This window comes from Lissotriton helveticus, chromosome 7, assembly GCF_964261635.1.
Source record: "Lissotriton helveticus chromosome 7, aLisHel1.1, whole genome shotgun sequence".
NCBI lineage: Eukaryota > Metazoa > Chordata > Amphibia > Caudata > Salamandridae > Lissotriton > Lissotriton helveticus.
Window position 1 is genome coordinate 859,939,502 of NC_136068.1, and position 27,238 is coordinate 859,966,739.

The 27,238-nt window shown below is 43.1% G+C and overlaps 1 protein-coding gene across 2 annotated transcripts in view; it reads right to left on the reverse strand.

The window, feature by feature from the left end:
- The window catches only part of DOCK2 (dedicator of cytokinesis 2), a 2,042,522-nt gene extending 2,017,481 nt beyond the window's left edge, over nucleotides 1–25,041 (reverse strand). For both annotated transcript variants that reach the window (XM_078653374.1, XM_078653373.1), the window contains exon 1: nucleotides 24,740–25,041. In XM_078653374.1, coding sequence (XP_078509500.1) covers nucleotides 24,740–24,782 — 43 coding nt within the window. In that variant the 5' untranslated portion in view covers nucleotides 24,783–25,041. The remainder of the gene's footprint in view (nucleotides 1–24,739) is intronic.
- Nucleotides 25,042–27,238: the final 2,197 nt, after the last annotated feature.

Consider the following 27,238-nt stretch of genomic DNA (forward strand, 5'->3'; position numbering starts at 1 on the left):
TCTCAATCAATGGGGGCGGGAGCCTCGTGGCTCGGCAACAACTGTGGGCTCTGGAGCCTCTCGGGGCTCGAAAAGAACCAATGCGGGCGGGTGGAGCCTCTCGGGCTCAAAGAACAGAATGGCCCCTCAGAGCCTCGTGGCTCTCAAAATAAAGAAATGCTGCCCACGTTGGAGCGGCCCTCTGCCAACCGGGGCCGCTCAGAAAACCAAGGGTATGCCGCTTTGAAGCCCTCGTGGCTTCACTCTATCAATGGGCGCGAGATCGCGCTACCGGGGGGAGAGGGGGTGGACACCGACAATGTGTCCCGGCGCCCCTCCCTTCTGCTTCACTCACCGGCTGTCTCCACGGCGGGCGGGGCTCCTCTTCACTCGTCCCGGGGCTCTCCCTTCGGTCGGGAGCCTCGGGAAGGACACGCTGACTGCTCCTCTCGTGCTCCCGCCTGGACCAGTCTCTGCTGCACGCCGCCTGACTTCCGCCGGGGCCGCCAATGGCAGCGCGGCCCTGGGGATCAGGAGGCGGGACTTCCGGGGCGCGGCAGGCAGCGCGGCGGCCCGGCAAGCTTCCAGTGCGCCCGGGCTGCGGCGGTGATGTCCTGGGCAATGCCGGGTGGCACCGGCTCGAAAATAAATACAGACCACGGGGCAATGCCGGGTGGCACCGGCCTCGAGTTAAAAATAAAGCGAGGTGGGCACTCGCTCGGCCTGGCAAAGCGCTCCAAAGCGCTAGAATCAAAATAAAGCGCACCCAGCGCTTCGGGGGAAAATAAAGCGCTCTCAGCGCTAAAAGCAAAACGAAGCGCTCCCAGCGCTGGGGACAAGGGAGAGCGCTCCCCCAGCACAGCAAAGCTCCAGCAAGGTCTGGAGGCGGACAGGGGGGCAAGGCAGGGCCAGAGCCAGCACACTGGGTCTCCAGGCAGGGAGACAAGCCAAGTGGCGGTCCTCCTGGCCCCAGCAGCAGCAACAGCCCCCTCTGGCAAGGATCCACAAGTAGAACAACTTCTGTGGGGACACAGCCCCATATTTATACAGAGAATTCCTTTGTTAGGAGGTGCAGGGTGGGGGGAAACCAGTTGCAGCTGGCTTGGGACTACCCTTGATGGCCCAACCACCCCTTTCATTCACTGGGGAGGCTAGGGTCATTAGACAAACCACAGGGGGGCGGAGCCAGCATTGTGTGGGGAAAACCCAGCCCATCCAGGACACAGATCTACTCCTCCCACACATCACTCATGCTGATCTCACACTCACCACCGGGCAGACCCATCCAGACTTCCTGGAGCCTGGCATGCCAGCCAGCTCCAGCCAATCACGCTCCACTATCCTCACTGCACACATACATCAATGTCCAGAAGTAGCACTTCCCTTCTAGACACATACAAGCCGCACATACCATTGCGCAGCATTCACTCTCACGAGTTCATACATACTAAACTCGAGCCTGCACTCCCCACACATCAGGAACTACCAGGGCACACGCATTCCCCATGCATTCCTATGGGAGGGCAGGCCAGCCATACTACACGCACGCACTTTCACTCTGGGACACAGGGAAAAAGTGCGCCAAGACCCAAAAATCACTACACAGGGTCACAAATAAAGGCAAAAAGATTAGGGGTGAACCTGCCCTAAGGCCCAAGTCTAACAGCATTGTATAAATGTAAAGGGAGAAGAGCGAAGAAAAGGGTCCGCCAAGTATGGGGGCTCTTGATGGAGTAGATGGGAATTCGGAAAATTGAACTCAAGTTTTCCTCTCCGAAACAGCTCTGGGTATTTTTTCTTTGTTTTCCCCTTATCCTTTTTTAAGCTGTTCTCATATGCTGTACTCACTAATGTCCCTTTTGAATTTATATGAATGTTTTGTATAGATGAAGAACCAATGAATGGTCATTATGTGTTGATTACTGTATTTATCAAACTTACTGCTTTTCTGAAAATAAAATAAAAAAGTTTTAAAAAAGTAACCTTTGCAAGACTAGTTAAACTGGCTTACTCTTCTAAAGTTATATACTCGATCTTACTCACAAAGCCATTGGAAGGTACAAGGGGCAGATATAGTATTACCAAAAGGCTCCATGTTATGGGAGCACATGGTTTTGTGCAGCAAATCAGTGCATTTTTGAATTAATAATTCTGGTTCAGTTTAATTAAACAGAACAGACTAAAAAACCTGAAAACAATGATCTGTGAAAGCATAAAACAGAAATTGAAATGTTGTAGACCTGTAACAGAGCGATGTAATATTTAGGGTGATTTTATCCAATTGAAATAATTGTATATGGCCACTTATGAAGTGGCCAACACAGTATAATTGAGAGGCTTCATTTCAATCTCATGATAGAAGTAAGGAAAACTATGGGTCTGATTTACAGTTTTAAAGACGGAGGCAACTCCATCAGGATGGCGGAGGACAATACCAGCGACATGCTGAGGGGCCTCCACCCTCCAAATTTAGAGTTGCCTGCTGGCCCTCTGGACAACTCTCTACATTGACAGGAACTGCTGTCATGGTGGTCTTGTCTATGCACAAAACATCTGAAGAACAGTACAGTCAGACATGATGGCTAGCTAGCAAACTTTAAAAATTCAAGAATCAGTTTTTCTAGTGCTAGTCCCACTGGCTTTGGTTTCCCTAGCCCTCCTAGTCCCTGGTCCTCCTGCCCCATCCTTCTCCTACTTGTCCTAAAGTCCTCCTGGTTTGCCTGCTCTACCTTGTTCTTGTCCATTAGACCATGGGCCCCTCTAACATGGTCCTCCTAGTAATGGTCTGATTGGCTTTGGTCTTCCTCATCCCGCTCGCACCGGTCCTCCTGGTTCCTATATTGTAGGTCATCCTGTTTCATGTAGTTCTTGTCACTCTGGTTTAGAATCCCGCTGAGTTGGACATTCCCAGACCTTTTCCTCCTGGTCCCACTGGACCTAGACTTCCTGGTCCTATATAACCCCTTCCGGTCATTCTAATCTAGAGTCTCAAAGTCCTGCTAGTCCTAATCCTTTCTGATCGTGGTCTTCCTGGTGCTTTTAACTTCTGGCCCCCTTGGTCCTCCTTGGTCTGATATCTGAGGTCTTGGCCCTTCTGTCGCTGGCTTGTGTCTCCATTAGTCTCCAAGTACTGGTTCTCCTTGGTCTATCTACTTGGGTCTGCTACTCCTGGCCTTGGTTGTCCTCATCCCTCTGGTCCTGGTTGGTGCACACAGGCCCTCATAGCATTCCATCTTGGTATGGCCTTCTGTTCCTTCTACCCTGGTCCTTCTGTTCCTTTGGCCTCTTGTCCACTGGGTCCAGATCCCACGTTCCACATCCTTCTCGCCCTCCTGATCCTTCTCACCCTGGTCCCGGCACCTCTAGTGCTGTTTTTCATTGTTCTGTTCCTCATTATCTATCTGTGCCTCGTTCCCTCTAGCATTGGCAGGGGTGTGGATTTTCTTTAGCCCAACTCACATGACATATTGTTTGGGGTCAAGGACAACAAGTTTTCATGTTTGGACAAGAAGCTCCAACCCCCTACACACAAACCCTTTTGCTGCCAGTTTACAGTACCACATTATGGAACAGGGAAGGGCATTGTCTGCATTTAAGGTCATATTTGTGTCCATACATTCATGCTGTTTCGATCTTGTATTTATGGCTTATTAATGTAAAGCCTTTATTATTGGAGTGAGAGCTTAAATGAAATGTTGCAAGCTCGGACTACATTGTGGACAGCGGTCCCACAGGTGCACATACATTTGTGAAGTTTATGAGACTATGTATAATGCTTCCAGAATTCGCTCTGATTAGATGAAAATATTTACAGAGGCTTCAAAGCAAGATTGATGAGTTTTTGCTTTCAAATTAAATGTTCACAACAAAATGAAAATAGGAAAAACAAGTTGTGTTAAACTACTGTGAAAATGTAACTACCATTTATGTGCAGCATCATCTATCAATGCTAGTATTCCCCAAAAATATTTGTAATGGAAAATCTGTGCAACCTGTTTATTATTATGGGAAACATGAAAATAAGCAATAAATGGCAAAGCCAATACATCTGACATAGGTGATCAGCTTTTTGGTTTTGTCAATGTGTGTCTTGTTTTGACATAGTTTTTGTAAACCTCTATTGTTGTAGGAGCTGCCACGCCCTCACCACGAGTACAAACATTGGCAAAAAACAATAATGTATTTTGGTCTAAAAAAACAGACATTGCCACAGTAGTCTCTGGCATTGAACAACAGTACTGTGTGTGCTGATACATTATTTGTGAAAGAGCAGAAAACTGTCACTCACACTGAGATAGATAGATAGATAGATAGATAGATAGATAGATAGATAGATAGATAGATAGATAGATAGATAGATAGATAGATAGATAGATAGATAGATAGATAGATAGAAAGAACAGGTCTTGGTTAATTCAAGACCTAATTAGGGGACGAATTCTTAAATAAAGTGACAAAGTGCACCCATTGCGAATGTCCTTTCATTAGTGCAGATTTACAGCTTTCATCAATTCACAATAATTTACAGAAGTAGGCCAGGAAATTGTACTCCTAGAAAATGTTTGCGAACTGCAGTTTAACAAGAACAAATATGCATGTGTAAATTTGCTCATGCATAAATCTGTTGAGTGTTTACAAGTTCACTTTTTCTCTAACCACTTTTTTCCCAACCGTGGAAGACATTTTACTTCTTTCCCTGTCAGGAGTAAATTTCCAACCTTTCTCAGTATGGGAAAAGATTATAGAGGAGCTGGAGAAAACCCCTAAAACATGCAAGTTAGTAGGTCTACACAGACACAAAAGGCTATTCCAACTCTGGAACTATTGCTTAACACTACCTCCAGTTCCAGTATGTAGATCTGTGGAACAGTGGCAAAACGCGGGAATTATTAGAATTGCACAGTGTTGTCATCAATGAGTGATGTGGGTACGCAAGTGTGTGAGAGGGAGTTTGGGTGACTGTGTTTATATGTGTGTGTATGTTTGTATGTGTAATTGTGTGTGTGTATGATTGTGTACGTGTGTGTGATTGTGTGCGTGTGAAACTGAGTGAGTAAGTATAAGTGAGTCAGAGTAAGAGTGAGAGAGTGAGTCAGGATAATAGTGAGTGAAAATGAATGAAGGTAAATGGGTGAGCAAGGGTGTTTGAGTAGGTGAGTATGAGTGAGAATGGTGTGTTATGCTTGTAAGTCTGCTATTGGACATGGTCAACGTCTTGGTTTATAGAGGCACACTGACGTCGCTTCCTGTGATGTTATTAAGGTCAAAGGGTGTATGATGTCACCTAAACCACTCCGGGCATTCTGGTAAATCAACGCCCATGTGTATTCTCCATCTAAAGTCCTTTAGACTATCTAGTTAACTTGTTTCTTCTCCTTTTTCTCCTCTGCCTAAATTTAAAAAAAAACAGCTAATTTGATATTTAACACTGAAGTGATGACATGAGACAGTTTCTGTTCAGGCAGGCAGGCTGCGTTTTTACCGGTTAGCATTAACTCAAGAGATGGCTTCCTTGCGTGATGTGTGTAAAGTAACATGCATACTTAAAGTAGAATGCCACATCGAGGTGAGCTGCCTGCCTGCCTGCCTCGTGAATAAGACATGCACGGATGTTCCAAATGCAAATTATCTTCTAACACACGCATAACGGTAAAACAAGAGCACCATTACTGTCTGTTTCCTAAGGATTTTAATCTGACATTTACTATTAGTAAAAGTAAACTGGCGAACTTGTCCTTAAATTGACCTTTGGTTAAATGTTCGTATCGTGTGTCCTTACTTTTGTAACTTCTGGAAATACTTGGATCACTGGCCACCTTCTGAAAGTCACCAGACTTGTCGTGATTACGTCACATGAAATTATGTTGTAGTAGCTGTAGAAAAGCTATAATGCACTAAACTACAACCCACGAGTCTCTAGGCTGCCTGCAGGGGTGCACAGTCAAAATATCGACTGGACATAATATCGAGTTTTAAATATCGACTGGACAAAATATCGACTAAACAGAATATAGACAGCAAAAATATCGGTAGGGTAAGTAAAGTAATATCGACTGTTAAAAATATAGACAGTTAAAATATTAAAGTATATAAAATAGGTTATTAAAATTATCTAATTTATAATAATATTGAATTTTTTATAGTGTGTTTTATGTTATTATATGTGTGAAAAGTGTGTATTTATGTTATAAATAATAATAATTAATGAAATTTGTATTTTTAAATGTTTGCGTTATTTAATTCTGTAGCGGGTTGTGGGTTTATAGGGGAGTAGGGGGGAAGTAATTTAATAATAATTAATTAAATATGTAAATTCATTTATTGTTATACATTTTAAATTATTTTTAAATGAATTTTTATTTGGTAATTAATTAAAATTTAATTGGCAATTAATTTAAATTAATTGATTAATTGTTAATTATGTTAATTTTTCTAATTTGTTTTCTGCAGCGGGTTGTGGGTTTATAGGGGAATAGGGTGGGAAGTTATTTAATAATAATTAATTAAATATGTAAATTAATTTATTGTTATAAATATTTAATTATTTGTTAAATAATTTTTATTTGGTAATTAATTAAAAATTATTCGGCAAATAATTTAAATTAATTGATTAATTGTTAATTATGTACATTTTTATAATTTATTTTCTGTAGTGGGTTGTGGGTTTATAGGGGAATTGGGTGGGAAGTAATTTAATCATAATTAATAAAATATGTAAATTTATTTATTGTTATACATTTTTAATTATTTTTTTATTAATTTTAATTTGGTAATTAATACAAATTTAATTGGCAATTAATTTAAATTAATTGATTAATTGTTAATTATGTTAATTTTTCTAATTTATTTTATGTCGTGGGTTGTGGGTTTATAGGGTAATTGGGTGGTAAGTAAATTATTTATAAATAATTAAATATGTAAACATATTTATTGGTATTGTTGTAGAATTAATTGTTAATTATTTATTTTATTGGTAAATAATTAAATTAGAATTGCTAATTTAAGTTCATTAGTAATTTTAATTGATTAATTATTATATTATATTAAATTCGTAATTACTTTTAATTAATTTTTTACCCTACGCTTTCCAACGCTTTCCCTACTGTTGTACCCACAGGAGTGGGAATAGTAATTTTTACCCCTACGTTATCCAACGCTTTCCCTACTGTTGCACCCACTGGAGTGGTAATAGTAATTTTTACCCCTACGCTATCCAACGCTTTCCCTACCTTTGCACCCACTGGAGTGGGAATAGTAATTTTTACCTCTACGCTATCCAACACTTTCCCTACTGTTGCACTCACTGGAGTGGGAATAGTAATTTTAACCCCTACGCTATCCAACGCTTTCCCTACTGTTGCACCCAATGGAGTGGGAATAGTAATTTTTACCCCTACGCTATCCAACACTTTCCCTACTGTTGCACTCACTGGAGTGGGAATAGTAATTTTAACCCCTACGCTATCCAACGCTTTCCCTACTGTTGCACCCAATGGAGTGGGAATAGTAATTTTTACCCCTACGCTATCCAACACTTTCCCTACTGTTGCACCCACTGGAGTGGGAATAGTAATTTTTACCCCTAGGCTATCCAACGCTTTCCCTACTGTTGCACCCACTGGAGTGGGAATAGTAATTTTTACCTCTACGCTATGCAATGATTTCCCTACTGCTGCACTCTTTGGAGTGGGAATAGTAATTTAAACCCCTACGCTATCCAACGCTTTCCCTACTGTTGCACTCTTTGGAGTGGGAATAGTAATTTTTACCCCTACGCTATCCAACACTTTCCCTACTGTTGCACTCACTGGAGTGGGAATAGTAATTTTTACCCCTACGCTATCCAACGCTTTCCCTACCTTTGCACCCACTGGAGTGGGAATAGTAATTTTTACCTCTACGCTATCCAACACTTTCCCTACTGTTGCACTCACTGGAGTGGGAATAGTAATTTTAACCCCTACGCTATCCAACGCTTTCCCTACTGTTGCACCCAATGGAGTGGGAATAGTAATTTTTACCCCTACGCTATCCAACACTTTCCCTACTGTTGCACTCACTGGAGTGGGAATAGTAATTTTAACCCCTACGCTATCCAACGCTTTCCCTACTGTTGCACCCAATGGAGTGGGAATAGTAATTTTTACCCCTACGCTATCCAACACTTTCCCTACTGTTGCACCCACTGGAGTGGGAATAGTAATTTTTACCTCTACGCTATGCAATGATTTCCCTACTGCTGCACTCTTTGGAGTGGGAATAGTAATTTAAACCCCTACGCTATCCAACGCTTTCCCTACTGTTGCACTCTTTGGAGTGGGAATAGTAATTTTTACCCCTACGCTATCCAACACTTTCCCTACTGTTGCACTCACTGGAGTGGGAATAGTAATTTTTACCCCTACGCTATCCAACGCTTTCCCTACTGTTGCACCCACTGGAGTGGGAATAGTAATTTTTACCCCTACGCTATCCAACGCTTTCCCTACTGCTGCACCCAGTGGAGTGGGAATAGTAATTTTTACCCCTACGCCATCCAACGCTTTCCCTACTGTTGCACCCACTGGAGTGAGAATAGTCATTTTTACCTCTACGCTATCCAATGCTTTCCCTACTGTTGCACTCTTTGGAGTGGGAATAGTAATTTAAACCCCTACACTATCCAACGCTTTCTCTACTGTTGCACTCTTTGGAGTGGGAATAGTAATTTAAACCCCTACGCTATCCAACGCTTTCCCTACTGTTGCACCCACTGGAGTGGGAATAGTAATTTTTACCCCTACGCTATCCAACGCTTTCCCTACTGTTGCATTCTTTGGAGTGGGAATAGTAATTTTTACCCCTACGCTATCCAACGCTTTCCCTACTGTTGCACCCACTGGAGTGGGAATAGTATTTTTAACCCCTACGCTATCCAACGCTTTCCGTACTGTTGCACCCACTGGAGTGGGAATAGTATTTTTTACATTTTGCTATTGTACGTGAATAAAAATGGATATTATTTAATTATATTATGTTAATATATATATATATATGTTTTAATAAATATGATTGTTAATTTTTTTAATAACTTTAATTAAATATTTAATTATTATATTTTAATTTAAGTATTTGTAAGTATATTTTAGTAATTAATTTTAAATTTTAATTTAATTTAACACTGTTTTTAATAAAGTCGATATTTTTTACATCTATATTTTTGTAAACGATATTTTGTACTCGATATTTTTGTACTTACCTGTTTGTACATACAAACTCGATATTTTGGCTGTAGATATTTGTTCCTCGATATTTTGGCAGTCGATATTATTTCAGTGATCCCTGAAGATGCCTGGAAGCAGAGCCCAATACACTCAGAAACCACAAACGTTTCAATCTAGAACACAGACAATATTATAGGAGACAGGTATATAATGAAACTGTGCTTACGTGCAAACGCTACAGACAGCAACAGCAAAATAATTGATCATCAGGGCTCGAGTCCGGGTACCACACGGGTGGACGGCGTCCCCCCTCTTATTTTACCGTTTTTTTTTCTGGGTGGCCGCCGTCCCCCCTGCCCAAAAGCTGGACTTTCAATGATGGCATTACTTGCCCACACGGCCGCCCCTTCGATTTCCCTTTACCCAGTGACTCGAGAGATCCGTGCAATTGGAATTTTACCTGCATTATTACTATTATAATATTATGCATAACGCAAAGCAAGGAGAGTTGTAAAACCAGGACTGGCTGACATCGCCCACATGACCGTGGAAAACTTGAGATCTCGATAACTGGAGCAAATGGAGCCACACATTCACTCTTTGGCCTCTCTGGACTGGAGCGAGACCGGAGCTCATTCAGAACGCCAGCCGCGGTCGGTAGTGGGATGACCTGCAGGGCGGTGACATGGGGAGGGGGAGCGCAACGCATCGCATTTGGTGATGCAGTGCACGCAACCAAATTTGTTTTTATTTATTTATATGTTTACTTACCTGTAAAACTCTGTAATCCATACATTACCACCCCCTACCCTGCCCCTCCCCCTCCCCACGTCACCCCCCTGCAGGTCATCCCACTACGGACCACGGCTGCAGAACGCTGCTCACGCCCTGGATTCTCTGATGCAATCGCATCTAAGGGGTGAGCGAGGAGAGGCAATGAGTCTGATGGTGCAAGCCACCTTTCGTGATGTCACTTCCGGTGACACCACCTAACTTGGAGCGTCACCCCACTTCTTTTTTTAGGACTTGTGCCCAGTTGTTCATGATTACACAGAGGATATAATCCACAGTGCTATAAAGCTAGCCTTTTGATAAAAGCACCTTGAAATTCTTCAACCACTTAAACTAACGGCCACGCAGCTGTACTCGGTTTCGGAAATTCTGGCACTGACAAAAATTAATTTGTGAAACAACTGAAATGTCCTAGAATAAGACAACAAAAAAAAGGTCCTCGACCAAGATCAAAAAGATGCTCAAATCGCACTGCTTCTCGAGTGCAAAGATAAGCAGTCTTAGAAAACCTTAACAATGTTATGGTTTCAATACCTAAAGACCCTAAAAAGAGATTCCAGCAGGGAATGGGACTCCTAATGTGTCCAAACTCTTATGAATTGTAGGAAAAGCAACTTTGTCATAACAATGCTGTCTCTCTTTTAACAAGTGGTAATTACTTATCGGAAATCTTTATTACCTCGATTCATAATCCTCCTCGTCCCAGTCAAAACTGAAAGAGGTGACTGCGCATCCGGACAAATCTCTGGCATGCTATTTTTAGACACTTCCTCGATTTTCACTGCTAGTTGCAGAGCTGCTAGAAGTATAAGACTGGACCTCCTGTAACTTACATGCTGTCCAGTTAGAGGTACTATTACAGGAGGAAGCAGGTGTGGACTGGGACAAGGAGAACTACGAATGACGGTAATGAGGATTACCCGTAAGTAATTGGATTATTACACTCCTAGTCCCAGTCGTAATTGAATGAAGATATACCAAGCTTCATAAAATATGCACTGACAACCAAGGGTCGCAATCAAGCCATTGATGGCTTTGGGACCAGGAATTGAGTAGAATCAACCCCCTTCCTCTCTGGTTCTCCAGAACTGGTATTATTGCCTTTTTTGCAACAGCATAGATTGTCTTTTGCACTCGTCTCTTGGTAAGAGACCGAAACTGTGCCATGTAAAAACAGGATTATATAACCATCTCTGATGAGGTCAAGCACCCAACCCACAACCTACCACCGATAATAAAACAGCCTCATCCTCACCTCAACTTCATGAATGTCACTGGTGTGACTGCCCTGGACCTTGAGGAATAACTGGTTGGGATTGGTTGCCAAACACAGCCCTCCGACCTCAGCCACAAAAGGTTTAAAAAGGCTAATGTTTAAAATATTAAAGACTCATTGTTGGTGAATAATTTGAAAGATGTAAGGATCTTTTTCTCCTCTGCAGTCTTCTGGGCCATTTCATCAAGTTCTGTCCCAAAGACTGTCAGGCTGTAAAAAGAAGCTTTCGATTGAGCGAACTCTAAGCGATCTTCAGTTTCCAGGACTTCCTCCATAGTAGAAGAGGTCCTACTCTCACCAATATGTCTGACAAAATACCAACATCAGTTGCATTTTTTGCAAGGATGGAAGTCGAATTGTCTTTCTCTTCAGTGCAGTCGAACAACTGTTGACAACCCTCGAGTAATATCTGTATTGCATATGCTGCATTGGTCCCAGCCCTGATCACAAAGTTGGATGCTGAGTAGGACCGTTTAAAGTCAGCTTCCACCTTTCTGTCTAACACATATGGCAATGTTCACTCTTCGGATACCAGAGATGATGTTGGGGCCATTACTCCAAAAATTATATCCACCATCAGAGTGTAGGAAAATTCCTCTTCAAAATTCTAAAAATAATACCTTCTGTTGAGATAGGGAGGAATAGAAGTCTGTGTCTTTCCATTCCGTGAACTGGAGTTGTTTGAAGGCATCATTCAATGTAATGTTGTCTACATGCACCTCACTATATTGTGAATAAAAGCCCTCTTTCTTATAGGGCTTCTCTTGAAAGCCTAAAGTCTCTCTGGTATACTTAAGGTTGTCTCGCTTCTGAGCAGGCTGTGCCTTTTGATCGGCATCCAACTCTTCACCCTGGTCATTCTGCTGCCTTTTAGCGCTAGGTTCCGCTAGAGCAGAGTCAGTAACTACCCTTATTAGGGATTGTAAAATTGCTCTGGTGATTTGCAGGACTTCCTCGTCTTCTTGCATGACTGCAGGTTCAAGATTGTGCTGCTTACTGGCAGCTTTCCTATCCTCCCTTTTAGAACAAAGACGCACTACAGCAGTGTCTGTTAACTACAGTACTTAACCCAGGAATTTCCACTCTAAAGGAACTTAAACAATAATAGGCGATGGTATCTCCCCCGCATCTGTTGTAGTACTGAGAGCAGCCTTGAAGCGGCCCGACTGCCAGATACTCTGAAAGCTCCGCAGTATAGGTGGGCGAGCCACTGAAAGCTCAAGCTTGGCTCTGGCTCAGTTTGAGGTCCTGTTGGAACCTCGAGCCCATAATTAGCTACACTTTCATGTGGCTTCTGTCTCCCTCTACCCGGGATGTGGTGTCATGGCCAGAACTGCAGACTGTGGAACTCTGGAACCAGGTTTGAGTCTCAGCGTCAGCTCAACATCATGTGATTATAGGCAAATCACTTAACCTGACCATGCCTATGAACAATGCATGTGATCTTGTTTAATGTAACTGGTGGTCATTTGAAACGCTTCAATAACTAAGAGTCGAGTTTGCGAAGCATTTTAAAAACTGCAGAAGGATGAAATAAGAAGTAAAACAAAGCCTTAACATAAGGAATGACAAATAGATATCCATTTACTGGCTTGTGTTCAGAATCAAACCAGAAAACTTCAATAAATCACAGCTTCAGCCACTTAAATTGTGTGATCTTAGGCAAATATTTCAACAACATTCTTCTTCATTATCGCGTATGTAAGTGCTTTCGAATATGTGAGTTCAGGCTACCAGCAGTATTAACAATCACTTTTAATAAGTACTTTTCAGTGCAGTACTGTAATGTGCCCTATTAGTGTCAAAACTTCCACATGTTAACAATATTTTTTTTCCAACTTTGATGAACGTTTATCATATTTTACTTGGTTTGTTGTATGATTTACATAACACATTTTCAGGGCTTGTCTCATACACAGGCTCTAGGATCCGAGCCAGATCCTTGGCTCGGCTCTGGCTTGGCTCTTCTTGTTAATTTGTTGGCTCGCCCACTTCTGCTCCCCAGTCCAGCACATGAATTGGGAGTGCGTCAGCGCATGGTAAACAGAAAATGGGTATCAGTCGAAAACACTGCACCTGCTTTTGTTACAGGGGGCTGATGTTGTGTCCCACTGGGGAAACACCTGGTGTCCACTATGGCCAGTTTGGCCCTGCAGCCTTCAGCATACTGAATGTTGGTGTCCACTACAGCCAGTCCGGCCCTGCAGCATTCAGCATACTGAACGTACACTCCCAAATTCCGGAGGGCATGAAATGAATAAATGGCCACAACTGACCAAAGCAAGTGTATCAGTGACCGAAAAGGAAGTACAGATGCCATAAAACATAGAAAAACATAGCAGGCTTAACTCTGTCGGAAACAGAGATTTTACAGGAGGAGGGAAGGTGTGGGGAGGGTTTTATTCTTCTACCGTTAGCAGTGAAGATAGACGGAGGACACAAACATAGCGTGCCAGAGTTTTGTCTCAATGCAGGGTCCCCTCATTCAGTTACGACTTGAACAAGGAGGACAACATGAGAAGGTAATGAGTTTAGCTGGAAAAACAAGATTTGCTGTCTAATCCTGAGCTCACGTCATCACCAAGACATAGCTGGCAAGACCTCTACCACATAAAACTCCTCAAAGGAGATTTTTTAAATCTTTTTAAAAGCCTCACCAAACCCCTCTTTTGCAGCCAGACACTTGCCACCTAGGACTTATTGGGCTCTCTAGCAAATTTATTCCACACCTAAGCTCCCTATTGTGTGTGGCTGTCAAGGAGGAATACATAAAGCTCAACTGACTATTGTGTGCGGCTGTCGAGGACGAATACATAAAGCTCAACTGACAGTTGAGCTTTATGTATTACTCCTAGACAGCCACACATAGGGAGCTTAGGTGTGCCTGGAAGGGCCAACACTGGCAGGACGGCAGGGAGGAGATGAGCACAGCCCCACTGACAATTAAACAGGCTTTGTCCTGCCTCCACACAAAGGGTCTTGTGACCCAGAAACAGACTACAGGCACCAAATGGCATAGGCAGGAAAATGGCAACTTTTTAAAAGTGTCATTTTGAAAACCTGTAATTTAAAATTCGACTTCACCATAGGTTAGGCTTTTTTCTTACAATTACAAAAACACCAAACATGAATGAGCTACCTATTCCCATTTGGAAGTTACAGCTTATTAAATGAAATAAAGTAACTCCAATGTTATCCTACATGAGAGGTATGCCTTTTAATAGTGAAAAACGAATTTAAGAGGTTTTCACTACCACTACCAAGACATGCAAAACTTAAAAGTTGTTAAATACAGTGCACAATGCCATCTGGGCTGTCCAAGGCCTTTCTGAGCGGGTACTTATATGTATTAAAAAGGAAGGTTTGTGGCCTCACAAAAGGTTTATTTTGCCGGGTCGAAATAACATTGTAACACTGCACACACGGGCTGCAATGACAGGCCTGAGATGTTTAAAGGGCTACTAAAGTGGATGGCACTATCAGTGCTGCAGGCCCACTTGTAGCATTTAATTTACAGGCCTTGGACACAGGTAGTGCTAATTTACTAGAGACTTAAAAGTAGTCATAGTCATAGTGTTTTTATTGTATGATTAATTAGAATCTTTACAATCTTTACAAGCAGTAAGAAATGTACATCCACAAAATTTAAAATACAGGTTTAAGAATTGTCATTAAGTCTAATGATTATCTAACAATAGTCTTTACGGTTTGTCATATGCCTCATTCAACGATATTGAGTCCAATTATTTTGCTTTAGTCTTTGTCAATTCATTTGCCTGTTCCTTTTCTTGTATCTGTTTTAATGCCATGGACATGAACTTAGTTCCTCGACATGTGAGAATGGGGGAAACGCCGCTTAGCCACCGTATAACCGCCTGTCTGCAGGTCCGGATTTTCAGTGAGTTGAAAATTCCCCGAAGATGTCTTATTCTTAGGCCTTGGAGTGTAGGACATACACATAATATGTGGGCCACTGTTTCGTTCTTGTCTCCACATAGTCTGCAGTTGGCACTATCTATTTTGCGTTTCCAGGAAGGCATTAAGTCTTTTGTAAAATGCGAGCCCATACGGTACGATATATAAGTTTTTTTTAAATATTGACTGTAGTGTTGGGCTAGAAAAGCTTGCGGTTTTTGGGTGGAATATGTATTGATTACTGTCCAGGCGTGTCTCCGTTTGCTTAGGGTTTTTTTGTCTGTAAGCAAGGAGATTTTTTTTGCTGATCCATTTGCAATTTTGCAAAACTGCTTGTGGTCAATGTTTTTGTTCCACACCTCGTGGAGTCCAAGGGTTGACAAGCTCTGGTTAAGGAATTCTCCCCAATGGTTGGTATTCGGCTTGTTTATTTGGAAGTTTATATCCTCCTAGCACATTTTATCCCAGGAGTCACCTGGTGCGAGATGGAGCTTGTGACAAAGTTTTACGAATGTAGAATTTGACCTAATTACTTGATTTTGTAAACCAAATTCTAATCGAACTTGGGCTGCTGATGCTCCTTTTGGCAACCCAAACACCGCTTTATATATCTTGTTTTGTAAGCTGTTTAAGATTGATGATTCGCTCCCGAGCCATCCAATTAGACCATAAGACAAGATTGGAATAATCTGGGCGGCCATGACTTTTAGTAAGTGGGTGTAGTTTGGGCCGCCCACTGTCTTGTGCAATTGTCTATATGCATAAATTAGTGATTGCGCTTTTCCTCTTAGTACCTGGATGTGCTTATTTTTTTTGATACCGCTCTCGATGGTCATCCCCAGATATTTGTACGAATCCTGTACTTCGAGTGGAGATTTATTGATTGTCCATGTATATTTAAGTTTCTTTCCCTCCGTGATTCGCAGCACTTTAGTTTTGTTTTTATTCAACTCCAGGTTTTCCTCTGATAGGTACGTAACCAGCGTGTTCACTAGACGTTGCAGCCCGACTGGTGTTTTGCTAAGTAAGACAATATCGTCGGCATACTGCATTATGGGAACGGGAGCGTTTCCTAGTTTTGGTGCGTGGCTTTCTATTACCTCGATTTTTCTTCCAATATCAGCAAGATATAAATTGAAGAGGCTAGGAGCAAGGACGCAGCCTTGTTTAAGTCCGTCCTGTGTTTCGATTTTGTTGGTCAGGCTGCGACCGTTTCCTTGTTTAACCCTGGCCCATGTGTCACTGTATAGTGTAGATATCGCATTTATTAGGTATTCCGGCATCTTCCACTCTCTTAACTTGCTCCACAGCCTGGGCCTGCTAACATGGTCGAAAGCTGATTTTATATCGACGAAACAGGCATATAGGTTCTGTTTTCTTTTTTTAGCCTTGTCTGTTATTAAGCAAAAGCTGACCAGATTGGTAGTTGTCCCCATCCCTGTTCTGAATCCAATTTGAAACCTTGGGATTATTTTCCTTAAGGTTTCCCAGTCCTGCAGCTCTTTCAATAGGCAAGATGCATACAACTTGGCTTCAACATCTATTAAGGAAATTAAACGGTAGTTTCCAGGCTCTTTCCGATCCCCTTTCTTGTGAATTGGGTGGATGATGTTTCCTCTCCAAGTTTCCGGAAGCGTTCCTTTTTTTAAGATGTCGTTAAAAAGTGTGGATAGGAGGTTGGCCCAGAAGTCCGTGTCTGATTTATAGACTGTGGTTGGAATGCCGTTTGGCCCCGGGGCCCCCTCTGATTTTAATTTCTGTATTAGTCTTTTTATTTGTGCGTGTGTTATCTTTGGTTCTTCTTGGATAGGATTTGATTCTGTTATGGCGGTGTCGTGTGGATTTAAACTAGGGTCCTCATCCTCCATTGGTCTCCCTTGTTCTTTTTTTCTGGTTATTTGGGGTTCTTTTTTTAAATAAAGATCTTTCACATGTTTCTCCCATTCCGTGTTGCTGATCCCGGGGTCCTGTTGCAATGTAGGTCCCATGTTTATTTCGTTTATAATTGCCCAGAACTCTCTGGGGGATGCTTTTTTTGTCGAGATCAGTAGCTTTGTCCATACTTGTTCTTTGTATTGACCTTTAGCTGCCCACAGTTTTTTTCGGTATTCCTTTCTCATAATTCTAAGGTCTGCGATGTTTGTGTGTTGGCTCTTTACTGCCAATCGCTGGGCTCTGGCTAATTTCTTTTTTTGTTGTTTTAAGTCCTTGTTAAACCAGGGCACTGGTTTTCTTGTGTGGTCTTTGTTTCTTCTCGGGTGGGCACAGTGGTTTTCCATTAGTACCTCTAATAGATTTTCCCAAGTTTTTATTGTCTCACCGTTGTCAAAACTCCCGTGTTGGCGCATGAAAGTGGTGGCCGTGATCATAATGTTTTGAGTGTCCTCGCCCCTCCATTTCAATTTCCGTAAATTAAATTTCTCTGTTTCTTGAATTAGTTGTCTCATTCTCTCAGCTATAGGGACAATGATGTCAAGCCTGAGAATTTGCGGAAAGTGGTCACTTTCAGGACGCTGAGCTATTGTGTAGTCCACAATTGCAGTTGTTAGATTCGTTGATACCAGTGTGAAGTCCAGTACTGATTTAACACTGCCGCTCGTGTAGGTGATACACGGTTTGTTGCTCTTTAGTATTGTTAGGCCCATTTTTTCTATGTTCCTTTGAATGTTTTGGGTGGTTGCAACTGCTGCCCTTTTTACTCTTTGCGAACTTGACGTATTTGTAGTAAGTAAGTTTTGATTAAAGTCTCCTGAGATTATCATGGAACTTTGTTTATTTGTTTTTTGTAAAGCTTTGATAAGGGTTAGTAATGTTTCCATTTTATCCGTTTTAGTTTTCTGATCTGGATGTATGTAAATGTTTAATATTAGTAGTTGTTGCAGAGGCTGTATTGTTATTTTTATTGCTTGTACCCAGTTTAGTCCAAGGTCCATTGTTTCTTGGGTCCAGTTGTATTTCTGAGAGATGAGGATTGATAAACCACCACGAGGGTGACCGTATTTGGCGTGTTTTTCTGCAAGTATGTGATAATCCGAGAAACCCAGAATTCCTAATTGTGTTAAATTCCATGTTTCTTGCAAGAGTATTATGTCTGAGTTGTCAAAAAAAGTTAGAGTTTCGTGATCCTGCTCTAGAGAGTTAAAACCATGCACATTCCAAGAACATATTTTAATTTGATCTCCTGATGTTGTGTCATTTTGTCTGCTGGTTGCTTGTTTTCTGGATACGTTTGCATTGTTAGTTCTAGGAGCTCTTTTCGTTTAGTGCGGTTGGGATCCAAGACCAGTCTTGGTTACTACCGTGAACCCGATAAGTAAGTGTCTGATTTTTCTGTGTAGTTTTTGTTACTATTCCTTTCTCTGGGGAGGTTGCTCGAGCTGAGTATAAACATGATTTTGTTTGGGGCCTTTGTGGCTCCTTGTATTTTTGATTATCCGTGCTGTCATATAGGGGATAGGGATATTTCGGTTGTTTGTGTTGAATTATTTTAATTGCCCAGTTCTTGAATGTTTCTTTGTGTGCATAGATTTGTGATGCTATCTCTTTCGATTTCCAAGTAGTAACTGAATTTTCTATTCCTGGCCTTGCTCTGTTGTGCTGAAACTCTACTACTTCCATATCTTGTGAGACAATTCCCTTAAGTGCTGGAATTTCCTTGATCAATTTTAAGATGTTTCCTCGATTGAGGATGTCGTGTTTTCCCAATGTTTCAAACTCTGGAATAAATGTAACTATTGGTTCCATTTCTTCTGGTAATACTCTTGTATTGTCTGTTTCTGGTTTTGAAATATTTTTCGAACTGGTGGGACTAGTTTTAGAATCGCTTACTGTTACGGTGGCAGGTGGCATTTCCATTCCAGTTACAGTTTGCATCCCAAACCTAATTCCTGTACCTTGAATTATTTGCGCATGTTCGTTGAGATCTTGCTTTGTTATAACACTTCTACCTATTGCATTGGTCGTGATCTTTAATGCTTTTAGGTCGTGGTCACGTTGAGTCGTTATTTGTTCTCTTACAGGCAAACTTGCATTTTTCCTCAGGGACTTTTTTTCCTTGTTACTTGTTTCCTCTACCTCTTTGGTTGAGGTGGTGAAAGAGTTGGATTTAGATTGCTACTGATGGTGTGGATGACCTTGTCTTTATCCCTGGCCTGTGGGACATTGTCTACATCAGATCGTATTCGAGGGGTGTCCTTGAAGTTACGTCTGAGTTTAATTTTGTCTACTGTTAGTTGTTTTGGTTTCGTTTGCCCATAAGGGGCCTTTGAATCTAATTTTTGCGATTCTTCCATCTTTGCGGAGTTCTCAAAGGAAAAGCTTACCCTTTCCAGGTCTTGTTGGTCCTGCAAAATGGCTGAGTTATTAAGCCTGTCCCTTGGTTTTTCAGGGTCTTGGCTTTGTCTCTTTCTGCACATTGGGAAGATGTGGTCCGGAACGCAGATGAGTTTTTTCTTTTGTTTGGGCCGGGCCTTCCTTGCTCTTTTTCGTTGGCGTTTTGTAAGTTTGTCCTGTTGTTCGGTCGTTGGGGGATTGGTCCTGAATGTGGCTTCCGGGTTGGACTATTAGGGTTCCTATTAGGGTTCCTTCCTTTTGTGTGTCGATCACGTGTTCCCAGTTTCTGTTTTGTTCTCCGGAGGATTTGACTGCTCCCAGTATGTCGGTTAGAATCTCAGGGAGGGCTGCCAGTTTTTCAATTATGCTGCCGCATTTGCACCGACTAGTTTTTGTGTTGTTATTTGTTTGTGATCCACTTCCTATGTTTGAGTTATTTCTACTTTTGATCACACTGTTAACCCCATTTTCCTTTTTGGGTAGTGCTGTTAATATTGTGTCTACTTTTACGCTTATTTTACAAATGTGCTCAGCTATGATGTTTATCAAATCTATTTGTACTTCCATTTTGTCCGACTGGAAGTTTAAAGCCTTTATTGCTTGGTCAAATGTACTGATTAGGGATTTCCCCCAATTTTGGTTATATTGAGGACCTGCTCTGTTTCCTAAATTTGCGCTTGACTGTTCGTTCCTACTTGTTGATGAGATTAGGATGGGGTCCGTCTGGCCTTGGATTTTTGCTTCGCTCCTGACAGTAATGGTATCGTCGATCAAAATGATTCGGCCATTGTCATGATCCTTTGTGTTTCGTGGAGTAGAGGCCTTTTGCTCATGTGTATGCCCCTTTAAGGACGGGGATTCGGTTGTCGAATAATCAAAATCTAGTGCTCTTTTTGTTTTCTTCTTAGTAATGTTGATCAGCTTTCTTGTATTATTACTTGAGACAGGTTTTTCGGGCTCTTTCTCGGGCTCTTTCTCCCGGTCGGGTTTTTGTCTTAGTGTGACTCCCGTATCCACTCCTTCTACTGGTTTCTTGATATTTGTGAGTTCTTTGTAACTACTGTTTTGTAAACCTGATTGTGCAAAGAGATTTTCCAGTGATTCTAGGTCTTGTGTTGATGACAGGAAGTTTTGGGAGTTCTTTTGTTCCTTTGTTTCATGAATGCGTGAACAAGCAGTGGGTATGTTATCGCCTTCTTGACTGACGCCCATTTTCTCAGATGGACTGAGTACGTTGTGTACTTGGACCTGGACTGTTTCTGTCTGTTTATACTTGTGTTCAGGATTGCCTTGTACGTTTTCCTGTGTACTTTGATTTATTTGCATTCTATCCTTGGTATGAACCTTTGATGCTGTGTGCGTTTTTGATATCTCAGGAAGTATTGGGCTTGGGAGGTTTTGTGACTCTGCTGTAGCTGAGAAGATCGCCGATACCGGGTCTTTCAAGTAAAAGAAATTATTTATTTTACGCTGGCCGTATTTGCGTGTCTCTGAACAAGGATTCTCCGATATTACCACCAACTTAACCAGTGTAGACCCTAGTTTCCCCTGGTTATCCCTTTCCGTTGTTCTCTCGTTATCTCCGTCTGATGCTGAAGATAAAAACTCTTTGGGGGTTAGTTTCTGGTTGGGTTTTTTTTTTTGCTTTTTGCTGGGATTGGTATGCCTCTTTGTGCCGGATCTCATTTTGTCTTGCTTTGCTCCCTGGTGATGTCCTTTTTTGGTTATTTTTCCTTTAACTGAGGCGTTGCTGGCTTCTAGCTGCTTCTTCGAGTGTTCCTGTTCGAGCTGGCAGGGATTTGGGGGTCAGTGAGGATGGTGCGATGGTGGGTGCAGTGGTGCGATGGTAGGAACGCTGCTGTTGTTGTGGTACTACGCTCAGTGTACGGGGCTCAGCACTTAACGTGCACACACCCTCCCTCCCCTGACTCTCCTCCTTTCCACTCCTGTGGGCTGCTCCCCTCTGCTCCCCCTCTGCCGTCGTTTATGGACAGGAGTGGCTGGTCTTTATTTTTATTTTTTATTTTATTTTTTGGGTGAAATTTCGGGGATTTAAGGTCTGCCCCCCTTTTCAAATTAGCTCACTCCTTTAGGGACTCCGTAGTATGCTACACCGTAGGCTACACCGTACCGTACCACAGGACTCACCTGCCGTTGGGGATACGGCGTGGCAGTGTCAGTGTCCCTGTTAGTAGATGGTGGTGGTGGCAGGCGGCATGACGGCGTTATCGCACTGCTTTCACTGCTCTCCCCAGCGCTCACACCGCCCGCCTGCCTGCCCGCTCACCTTTTCTGCCTTTGCCGGCTGCAAGTCTGTCCTTTAATTCTGCCTCGGCTGCCTCCGCGTCCGAGACGGCCGCCTCCCCCGGGGCTCCCACCGGCTTCACTCACCAGACCGGTCCCGCCTCTGGGCTCGCAGGTTGCGCCTGGACTTGCGGACTTGTGGACTTGCGGGCCTGTTCTCCACTCCGCGCCTGACCGGACCGGACCAGATTACCAGATTACCAGCGGTCCGGCTGAACGGCTCACGGCTCCAAAAAATCATCCAAAAGCCTCGCCGCTCCTCTCTCCAACCTTTCTCCAACCGCCGCCACGGCCGCCGCAGCTGCAGCCGCAGTCGAGGAAAAACGCAGACAGGAAGCTTGAACGGAAGGTTAGCTCTCTGGCGCCCTCTCCCGTAGTGCAGGACTCCGCAAGACTTAAAAGTAAATTAAACATGCCAATTGAGTGTAAGCCAATTCTACCATGTTATAAGGAAAGACCACACGCACCTTAGCACTGCTTAGCAGTGGTAAAGCGTGCAGAGCTCTAAAAGCCAACATAAATAGGTTCATAATCATAACACAGGAGGGTGAAGGCAAAAAATTTGAGGATGAACCTGCAGAAAGGGCCCAGTCCAACAACCGTGCTACCACCTTTTTAGGTTTCACGTAATCTTTTTCCATTGCTTATATCCATTTGTTCAGTTTTTTCCTTATGCCACACACAAAAGGATTTTGGACAAACTGTGATTAAGATAAAAATGAATATCTCTCACTTGGCCAGTTCCTTTGACGTTTCCCAACTTTGAAGTCTCCTTGTTGAGTCACGGATGTGCTATAACGCACGTGTTGTTCTAATAATGTAAATCACATTGAATTTACCACCTTCAGTAAAAAAATATGTTAACAGGTGTAAAGGAAGACAGGGAGATTAAATTAAACGTAGATGCAGAGGGATGCATGTGTTATGTTGGTGTGTAGACTTTGAAAGGCAATATAAAAAGACTAAAGGTGGCACTGCCGAGGATAAACGTCCATAAAGCATGATTTGATACATCAGAGAGGACTGTAATTAAAGAGCGTGTGTCTGTATAAGATTAAAAACAGCAGGTAACAATGCTTGTTCTCTGTTTCGCGACAAGCTGGCACGAAGAATGTGGGAACAAATGCCTGATTGCTGGGGCTATCTAAGGTTAAACAGGAGCTTCTCGGACGCTAATACAGCAACAGATGTAGATTTTTCAACGTGTTGTTTTTTCGCGTGGACCAAATATTAGGGCTCTGCTGGTATGTATATTGAGATGGTCGGTTCTAAGGGTGCTACGGGGGGGACATTTAACGTTTAACCGTTTTCAGCTGCTCTCTAAGGACCACTCGTTGTGTTTTGATGGCAAAATGAGGTCATGCTTTGAAACCTTGTGACACTGAAATGGTCTGCAAAGAATATAATATTATCTTTGTTCTCACAGTGTTGAGAAACTGCATGTAGAAAGGTTTCCTGGTGCCCAGCACTGTAGCCATAGCAAACCACAACCAATAAACAAGCCTGTGACAAAATACATAAAACGTTCAGTTCTACTGCCCTCTTCACATGTGATAAAGATCACGGCCTAGATATGTGTTTTGTCAATGACAAACGGAAGGAGCCTCATGCAAGAGGACGTTGTTATCATTTTATGGGAACAACTTTTACATTTTGCAACGAAACAGACACTTTGTAAAATGAACGTTGTTTTAACGTGAGGCTCTCATGCCAGTGTTAGATCTGTTCATGAGCTTTCCAAACGTGAAAATAATGAAATCAAACATACAACCCTCAAACAACTTACTTTTGATTCCTATAAAATTGTGCTACATGCAAGTTAATCTATTATGCACTATTTCCAGTGCTTACCGTTAGACAAATGTGCACCGTGTGTTGCATATCTGCACAACTCACACTTTTGGTTAGTTCATCAAAGAGCTCAGATATACGCATTCAATTAACTAGAGAAATCTTGAACCGAAGTCCATGAAGAACATCTGATGATTTGCACTTCTATCTCAGCCCACAAGCACATAAAAACAGTTGTTCGTGGGTCACGTGAATGCGTGCACTGCTGTATTTTCAAGTGCTTGCCTCTCTTCTCCTCTCTAGCCGGCATACCTGAAGCTTAGTCATGTGCATTGCACTGGCGTCAGGCAGGAGTGCAGTGTGGGATGCTGTGCAGAAGACTGATCTGCCCAATTCACACACATTTGTAAGCGGGTACCCCAGCACTTACTTGAGAGTTGGTCTAAAGTGCCCCAAAGAGTTAGAGCTCTTGAGTTTTCAGGTGTTTTATAGCATGAATTTGCACCAGGGCACGGCCTTCGTGCTAGTAAACCCTGGAGTTAAGTAACTAAAAGCATATTGTTATTTTATTTCTATGTACAAAAAGGACTATTCTGTTTTAATAAAATGTAGTTTTAAAAACGAATCTGTGCTCACACATTTGTAATCAGTCTGCGTTTCTGCAACACCAGCATATTTTGTGTTTCTAACAGTATCCAAGTTTGATTGTCTTCGGTGTACCGGGAGACTGGCATGCATTGTAATCATACTAGGCAGCCCCAATAAACTTGGCGTAACACTACTGTTTTTCAATTTGTCTTCTGTGAAGTATAGAAAGAAAAACAGCGTCTTGGCATTGTGCTCACACATTTTGCAAGATCTTCCACGGTGCAAACAAAACACCATTTAAAACACTGTGATGCACACATGTGCAACTAGATAGCCCGCTTTTACACCGCATACCCTGCCCAATGCTTACTAACCGGCTGTACACGCACTCTTCAACAAACTCGCCTAGCCAATTTGTATGTAGTTACTGTCTGTTGGTCGCCTACACATCCTGTCTTCGAATCATACACATTAGGAAGAAACTGGTTGGGGCTAATTTTCCGTGCTCGTTATACTGGTCCAGAAACAGAAGTGAAAGCAAGGTTAGATGTGCACATACCCACTCCGTATCTTTCCTTGCCAGCCTTGTGCCAGGGCGTCATTGTCGGAGTGTGAAGTCTGCCCCCTGTCTTAGTTAAACTTCCTGGCAGCGCTGCAAGAAGCTGTATGAGGTCCTGAGTCGCGCGCAGGTGTGTCCCGCACCTCAGTGGCTCCCGAGCCCCCGCACGCGCTCAGTTTCGCGCAGTTCAGAGCTTTGAGGGGCGATGGGCAGGCCGAGTCCGCGCGCCTCTCTTCACTGACGGAGCCTCCCGCGTGTCAGCGTGAAGCAACTCTTCTCCGCCACCCTCTCAATCTGAAACTAAAGAGCAAGCATGCCGCCCCGCCTCTGCTGCAGTGCGGTAGGAGCCCTGCCTGCTTCCTTCCTCTTTTCTACATCTCTTTTCACAAGTGCAATCTTAACCAGCACTCTCAAGTCGTGACAGTTTGTGCAACGATGTTGGAAGACGGGGGTCCATGATGCAACATCAATGCTTTTGTTAATCAAGGCAGCAATAAAAGCCAAGGACCGACGATTATATATCACTGATCCATCATTCTTCATTCAAGCCCAAGCAACACTTTTAAAAAGCCAGCAAAGTTTCGCTTAACCAAACCTGGTGTTTTTAAAAATGACTACTTCGTTGTAGACTACAATGCTTTATACAGGAAGGGGTGGGAGCACACTGCTGACCTCCCAGCACATTTCGCCCCTTAGCATTATGGTAAATGCAGTCTGTAGTGCACGCTTACTTGGTATTTTGCTGGAGTGTTCCACCAAAGTTGGTGCAGGTTAGTGCTGTACATCTCCAGACACATGTGTTTCTGGATTTTTTCCGTCATCAGTAGAGATTAAACAAACATTTGCAATGCAATAGGTGTCGCATTTACGTGAGTTTAAGCTATTGGCATTATAAATGACAATGCCTTTTATTTATGTTTTTAAAGTCAAAACGTTAATAAAAGGCATTGTCATTAACAATGCCAATACCTCAAACTCGCGTAAATGCGAGACCTATTGCATTTAACAAAGCCCTTGTGCAGTGGCACTGGACCATGCCCATCTAATGAGAATTCAGCCATTAAAAATCCAGTGCAACCCATTTGTCCTGTAAATGTGATTAATGCCCACAAAAAATCTGTTCAGAGCCCATGAAAACAGAAAATACGCAGCGCCCTTGAAATGATGGCAGATTCTATTTAATAGAAGAACTCTGTCTACACACATTACTATACTTGTAGGTGGTGCTTGTGAGTGCCTGTACTGAAAAGGAAATTCCTTCATTCATCAATGGGAAGATACAGCAGTGCTATCGCCACGGAGGCTCTCCAATACTGTCCGTAGGTTTGCAACTATTTATGGTGTGCTAGAACCTATTTCAATTTTTATGCCCATTCAATCCTTGCCACCGTTGCCACCGTTCATGACACTGGCAGGAAGAGAACAAGCTTTATATTTGCTTCAGTGATGTGTCCATCTGGGGCCTGATTGGATAAACTGCCAGGTGCTGCTAATTGGCATTGTGGAGCTATTTTGCACAGTGCTATGTATTGGTAATTTGTGCAGCTTGGCTTCATTTAGTCTTGCTGCAGTCACTGTCGTCAATCAATCAATCAATCATATCATTTGTAAAGCGCACTACTCACCCGTGAGGGTCTCAAGGCGCTGGGGTGAGGAATGCTGCTACTGCTCGAAAAGCCAGGTCTTGAGGAGTTTTCTGAAGGTCAGCAGGTCTTGGGTTTGCCGTAGGTGGATGGGGAGGGTGTTCCAGTTCCAGCGGCGAGGTGGGAGAACGATCTGCCACCTGGGGTCGCTCTTCGGAAGCGGGGGACTGTAGCGAGGGCGAAGTTGGCGGAGCGGAGCTGGCGGGTGGGGGTGTAGAAGCTGAGTCGTCTTTTGAGGTACGTGGTCCGGTGTTGTGGAGTGCCTTGTGTGCGTGGGTGAGGCGCTTGAATGTTATCCTCTTGTTGACCGGGAGCCAGTGCAGATCTCTCAGGTGGGGTGTGATGTGGCTGCGGCGAGGGATGTCGAGGATCAGGCATGCAGAGGCGTTCTGGATGCGTTAGAGCCGTCTCAGGAGTTTGGCCAAGGCTGCTGCGTAGAGGGCGTTTCCATGGTCCAACCTGCTGCTGATAGGGGCCTGGGTGACTGTTCTTCTCGTTTCAGTTGGGATCCACTTGAGGATCCTATGGAGCATGCGGAGGGTGTTGAAGCAAGAGGAGGAGACGGCGTTGACCTGTTTAGTCATGGAGAGGGTGGAGTCGAGGATGACCCCTAGGTTGCGTTCATGGTCGGTGGGTGTTGGAGCTGTTCCCAGTGCGGTCGGCCACCAGGAGTCGTCCCAGGCCGAAGGGTTGGATCCGAGGATGAGGACCTCCGTCTTATCTGAGTTCAGCTTCAGTCGGCTGTTCCTCATCCATTCAGCAACGGCCTTCATTCCTTTGTGAAGGCTGATTTTGGTGGTGTGAGGGTCTTAAAGCTGTGCTGATGCCACAAACCAGAACGGTTAGGCCGGTGGAG